This window comes from Rhincodon typus, unplaced genomic scaffold (assembly GCF_021869965.1).
Source record: "Rhincodon typus isolate 14 unplaced genomic scaffold, sRhiTyp1.1 hic_rhity00003194, whole genome shotgun sequence".
Lineage (NCBI taxonomy): Eukaryota > Metazoa > Chordata > Chondrichthyes > Orectolobiformes > Rhincodontidae > Rhincodon > Rhincodon typus.
Genome location: NW_025968832.1, coordinates 11,098 through 17,977, shown reverse-complemented (window position 1 = coordinate 17,977; position 6,880 = coordinate 11,098). Strand labels below are relative to the sequence as shown.

Sequence of the window (6,880 nt, the reverse complement as noted above, 5' to 3'; positions counted from 1 at the left end):
ATTCAGACATTGACAGCAACCATGCACTGGCAGTGTTCAGCACAGCAAAGGTATGCCATCTCCTTGCTGACAGCCTGACTCGCCTTGTCAATATTCTACTTCCAATCTCACTGAAGCTGCCCGACAAACTAGCCATCAGGACAACCAGAGATGGAAACCAGAGCAGATAGCCAATGGATTCAGCTTGTTGCTTCGTCAAAATAACCTCCAAGTTGACCTCACCCAAACTGCAGCCCAGGGTGCAATTCTAGGGCAACAGCTGCACATACCCTTTCTACCACAGACATTGGTAACCCCCTGCCACTGTTCTGGCAGCTTCCCAATGGACTGTCAGTGCACCCTGAAAACACAAACTTGCATGACAGAGCATAGCAGCAGTGAGCATTGCACAGTTACCACACAGGGATAGGCACCCAGCCCACATTTGTACAAGGCTGTCTACCAGGGCTGCTAGTTTGCTCTTGTAGAGTTGCACACATGCCTGGCTTTGTCATGCATTACAGTGGTAATTGGCGTAGTCACACTAACAAACTGCTTGCCATGCTGTTTAGCAGTCCTCAGACAAGGACACATACAGGTTGCCACACAGGAGTGTACCATGCCAGTGTCACACCTGTACCATATCAGTGTCACACCTGTATCACATGGCAGCAACATTCACACCAAACACACTGCTTCTGTAACATCTCAATGTCTTGGCAGACTACTCCTCAGTGAAGTCTAAGGGAACACCCAACATTCAGTGGGCCAAGTATAGCAGCATCTCATATCAGTCTTCATACTGGAGGAGAATGAGTAAGACACAAGTGAATGGTGTGGCTGTTAGTGTGGTGCCTGTGGGAATGACGTGTCGAGATGTTCCATTTGAGTGAAGAGACAGAGCAGAGGAGCAGGATTAATGGCAAGGGAAGGAGTTGCATTCAACAGAGAGAATGCCAGTGCATGAGCCATGAAGGGAGATGGGTGTGGTGGCAGAGTCCAGCACTTATTCTGCTGGAGCAGCAAGGGTCATTGACCTTCTGACAGCACTGTAGCCCAGTCCTCTGCACTGTCAAATGACATTCACCCAGGTAGTAAACCCTGACAAGGTTGGCATTGTCCAGTAGTGCAAACTCATCCAACAGTTCTGCAGGAACAGGACACTTCTTTGTTGCATCATCCCATTTACCAAAAGCTTCATGCCCCTGTCAAAGAAATCAAATGCCAACCTCCCTCCTAAGCCAGCTCTCCTCATAGTCTCCAAAATCCAGGGCAGTGCCAGGTGCCAGCCCTCTTCCTTTTCAAAGATAGCGCAGAGACAAGGGATGCTGGCCTTCGGTTAGATATCCTGAGTGGTGGGTTGTTTCAGGAACAGTGTATGGTAAGATGGGATGGAAATCAGATGTGAGGGAGGCCTTAGGGACAAATTTGGCAATTAGTCTGGTGAGTTTGGTAAGATACAGTGAGAAACCCATTGGGTCTCACAGTGAGATTCCCTCCAAAAAAAAACTCAACACACCTTAACTCCAAATCAAAAACATAAAACTCAGTCCAAAGTTTTTAAAATAAGTGCAGGGTCACAATGAACCATGAAAAGCATTTGGGAATAATAGAGCTGCACCTTCAATTTTCAACGTTCAAACAGTAATCTATCATCAATATCCTGTGCAATTTAAGATTTCATTATTCAGTGAATATATTTCAACCCTTCAGACGTCCTTTAAAAAAGTGCCTTCTGATTGCTGCCACATACAGCTCCACTGAAATATCACTTTTCCACTGCAGATCATAAATTTCTCTTTAAAAGTATTGTCTGCACAAAAATGTCACTCCCCTGGTACCAGAGTGACTAGCACAGACATAGGAAACGACTGTAGAATTTGATTTTTGAAAATGAAGTTTCATTATAACTTGTGACATATTGAATGTGTCCTTTGGAAATCTTATACTGACAGTTTAGGTCATTCTGACTGACAACTTATCATCCCGACTGACAATTAACAACTGGAGTAGAACCATTCCAGTTTGGGCTTTTTCAGATTCCAGTAAGTTTGGATTTACTTATGGAGAAAGCTTTACATACATCTGTACATGGAGAACAGAAACAGAAATTGCTAAAAAATATCTCAGCAGATCTGGCAGCATCTGTGCAGAGAAAGCAGATTTAATGTTTTGGGTCTAGTGGCCCATCTTCACGACAGAAGAAGTTCTGAAAAAGTGTCACCAGGCCAAAACATTAACTCTTCTTTCTCTCTCCCCAGATGCTGCCAGACCTGCTGAGTTTTTCCAGTAATTTCTGTTTTTGTTTCTGATTTCCAGCATTCACAGTTCTTTGGTTTTTCCGTACCTGGGGAACCAGGGAGCAGAGTTTGGGAGCTGACTTATGTATGCAACTTGAATTTAATAATCCTGACAATCAGACTTCTCCTGTGCACTCCTTGCAATCAAAACACCATTCCAGACCAATTCTTAATACCTTAGAAGGTTTCTCCTTTTTATTAATTGTTAATTGAGCTCACTGTTGTGCTTACTCTGAAATTACCAGGGCTACTTATAAAAAGTAATGCTAGATAGTTGCACCGAAAATGGACCCTGAAAATTACTAGCCATAAATAAGTTGCCTTATAAGTGATTAGATATCTCTGTGTTATCATAGGGGTAACCCTCATAGAATCCCTGCAGTGCAGAAGCAGGCCATTCGGCCCATTGAGTCCACACCAATCTTCTGAAGAGCATCCCACCTAGACTCACCCCACTACCCTATCCCTGCAACCCTGCATTTCCTATGGCTAATCCTCCTAGTCTGCACATCCCTGTACACTATGGGTAATTTAGCATGACCAATTCACCCAGCTTGCACAACTTTGGAGTGTGTGAGGAAACCGGAGCACCTGGAGGAAACCCGCACAGACATGGGGAGAATGTGCAAACTCCACACAGATAGTAACCTGAGGGTGGAATTGAACCTGGGTCCCTGGTGCTGGGAGGCAGCAGTGCTAACCACTGAGCCACTGTGCAGCTTTTACCTGGTGGCCCAATCCAGCTTTAGTATTAGCCATAGGGATTGTTTTGCTTTCTTCTACATACCTGTGTTACCCCAAATGTACAAATCATAGAAAGCATTTGAATATTAAATAAGGTGCAGAGCTGGATGAAGGGTCTAGGCCCGAAACGTCAGCCTTTCTGCTCCTATGATGCTGCTTGGCCTGCTGTGTTCATCCAGCTCTGCACCTTGTTGTCTCGGATTCTCCAGCATCTGCAGTTCCTGCTATCTCTGAATATTAAATAAATCATTTTTTGTCATTTATTTTGCAGATTCAGATGCATCGTCTATCCTTTCAAACAAAAACTTAACATGACTGTTGCAACCATCATTATCGCTGTCATATGGGTTCTTGCTATCTCAATAATCTGTCCTTCTGCAATTATGCTACAGGTAATCAAACTGCCTGACAACATAAAGATTATCCAAAGTAGTGAGAAAATGTATCCTTGCTACCAATGTTATGAGGCCTGGCCAAATCCAAAAATGAGAAAGATTTACACCACTGTGTTATTTTCCAAGATTTACTTGGCCCCTCTGTCACTCATGGTTATCATGTATGCAAGGATAGGAATTGCATTGTTTAAAACCAGCATACCCATCGGCAAAGGCTCTCACCAAGAAAATGGCAGTACGGTGTCTAAAAGAAAGCAACGGGTGATCAAGATGTTAGCCACAGTAGCCCTACTGTTCACCTTGTCATGGCTCCCGCTGTGGACTCTGATGATGCTGTCCGACTACACAAAGCTGTCCCACAATTGGTTGAGAATAATCAACTTGTACATCTATCCCTTTGCCCACTGGTTAGCCTTCTGCAATAGTAGTGTCAACCCCATAATCTACGGTTATTTCAACAAGAATTTTCGACAAGGGTTTCAGGCAGCCTTCAAGTTTCAGTTATGCTCTGCCAAAGTCAAGCACCGAGAGACCTACTCTCATCGGAAATCCAACAAGTTCACTTTAGCAGCGCAGAACAAAATTGGGCAAGATCCAGTAACAATCAACTCAGAGGCTGGAGATGATTGTAGTACAAGTCGAGCAGACAAAAACACATTCAGGCAGAGTGAAAACCTGGCCCTTCAAGTGTTGGACAAAGGATTAAGTAACAGTGTCCATAAAGTTTCACTCTAAAACAATTGTACAAAGTTAAAATCATTACTATGAGTGTATGATGCTTTTTCCACCTTGTTGAACAAAGGAAGCCCTGCTAGGCAAAAAAGCACAACTTGTAAATGTGTACAGTGAGTTAAGCATAACTAAATAAGAACACTTCACTTCACTGTTACGTTTATGGGGCTCTGATTGTTATTTAGAAAGTATGAACACTGAAAGGGTCAGGGTGAGAGTCTAGAGTTGACAAATCCTGAAAGTGATACATGAGGAAAGAACAGGCCAAATTGAAGAAGGACCAGGTGGGTGAATATCGTCAGAACCAGGATAGAAGGAGGACTGCAGTGACCAGAGAGAAATACATTTCCTCTACCACATTGTGGATAAATGGACAGTTGGGTATGGATGGAATATTGTTACAATTGTATGAATTAAAAATTAGAGATTAATCAATAGAAAACCAATGTTTGAGACTTTGATCTGATAAATATTGCTCTAGGTGTTAACATTCACCTATCTAATAAGACTGAAGAGGTTAACGTTCCCTCCCTCTCTCTCCTCCCACTTCTCTCTGCCCAACTCTCTCCCACTCACCACCTGCTTATCCCTTGCTCCCAACATCCCACCCCCTTGATGATCGCCATCCTCTTGATCTCCTTTCTTACCCCAGCAGTACAAAAAATGCAAGATTTTATACATTATATATCAAATGGAAAGAAATTGATAGAACAAAGTACCGAATATAGATAAAGTGCCACCACAATGATTTGATCAGTCATCTTTGTAGTTCCTATTTTGTGGAAAGATACAGAAAGTCTGAAGAATATTAATCCTATGATTTGTAACCTGATTGTCAATTCCTTTCAACATTGCTTGTTGCGAAGTCTGGTAGAGTACTTGTGAATTGGAGGGAAGGATGTTTGAATTTATGTGTAAAAATGAAAGAGGGGAATGATTGTGTGGTCCCTTTAAAAGGTGATGTGCTTTTCTAAGCTTGGGGATAAAAGAAAGTCTGCAAGCAGCTGCAGATACACAGTCAGTTCTGAAATTGAAAAGTATGCATCAATTGGCTCTGTGGTTGACAACTTGAGCTTGTTTTGGTGCTAAGGCAACCGGCTTGAATATCAGCCAATTAATTTCAACTAGGCACTTAGAGACTGAAAACCAATTGCATTTAAATCTGATGGTGTTGACAACCTCGGACCAATCCTTTTATAAGAAAATTGATAGGCCATCAAAGGTATACAAGATGAGGATTTTTGAAAATCAGTGTGAAAGCGAACTATCATCAGAAGAGTAAAACTCTGGCTCTCACAAAAATCTTCAAGCTTTCTGATTAAGCACAATCTAAAAGGTACCATGGCACACTTAGGTAATATTCCTGACACTAGGATTCGACAGAGAAAGAATTACTAACTGAAGAATAGTGAAAAAGGCACAGAACATTCCAGAAGACCAATCCTGTCCGTAGTTTTGACACTCTAAGTTTTAATTTTTTTTTTCTGATTACTTAGGTTTATATGTGGGACTTGTATTTGTTGGAACTGCATACCATTAGAATTTTGTTTTATTCTACAATAGTTAGTAGTTAGGGGGGAATTCTTTGGTTTGTTAGTTGTTCAGTTAATTTGATCACTGTTCGAGTTAGATAAAGAAATTGTTACTTATTGACTGTAGAGTGACTGTCAGAAGTTCATTTTATTTCACCTTTCCTTTATAGCAGATTGGGAAGTGAGAGGCACGTTATACCACTTTTCACATTTCCTTCAACAGATTATGAGGTGAGGTGAGCTTTTCTGGGTGTTTCAGTTTTAGTTGTGAGAGAGGTTCGACCTCCTGTCTGTAACATACTCATATACATGAAAGCCTCTTTCCTGATGCTTACTTCCTGACCTTTTTTTTTCACATTTATCTTCCTATGTCTCTCTTTTTCTCAGCATGACTCTCACACTCTATTTTCTGTACTTCTCTACAACTTATTTATAAACATATGAACAAAGAGCAGGAATAGATATTTGGCACCTTGTCACTCCTCCACCATTTAGTAAGATTTCGGTTGCTCTAACTGTAACCTCAAATCTGTATTCCCACCTACCCATTATTGCCTTTCACCCTCTTGCAGACCATTACTGTCTTAAAAATGTTCAAAGACTCTACAATTCAGGAAGAGTGGTCCAGAAGTCTCACCACCTTCTTTGAGAAAAAAAGATCTCTGTTTTAAATGAGTGACACAGTGTTTTTATAGAGTGTCCCATTGATTCTAGTTTCTTCCTTAAGAGGAAATAACCTCTCCACATCTACACTGTCAAATCCCTTCAGGATCTTATATGTTGAGGTCCCAGCACTGGTCCCTGTGGAATGCTACTCATTACTTGCCAGAGAAATACTCAACTATGCCTGCTGTCTGCTTCCTGTTAGTAGCAAATCTTCTATTCATGCCAATATGCTACCCACTACCCCATGAACTTTTATTGCTGCAGTAAACTTTGATGAGGTACTTTGTTTTTTATGTTTTTACATTTCTGGCTAATTTCCTTTATACTTTTTGGTCCTTATTAATGATTTTCAGTCATTCTTTTGTTTTAGTTTTAATATTCTGTCCAATCTTCTATTACCACCTGTCTTTGCATAATTATCTGGTTTCCCTTCAAGCTTAATACTATCCTGAACTTTTTTCATTCACCACAGACTGTGGGTCCATGCCTTGAAATTTTTCTTATTCATTGGAATAAATCTAGCCTGTGTGTT

The 6,880-nt window shown here is 41.3% G+C and overlaps 1 protein-coding gene across 1 annotated transcript; it reads left to right on the top strand.

Annotated features, from left to right (window-relative positions):
- Positions 1 to 2,224: 2,224 nt before the first annotated feature.
- npffr2a (neuropeptide FF receptor 2a) lies at positions 2,225 to 4,153 on the top strand (the record flags this gene model as incomplete). Its single annotated transcript, XM_048593590.1, has 2 exons — positions 2,225 to 2,241; positions 3,292 to 4,153. Coding segments are annotated over 2 exons (879 nt in total), but the record flags the coding sequence as incomplete, so codon positions are not given.
- Positions 4,154 to 6,880: the final 2,727 nt, after the last annotated feature.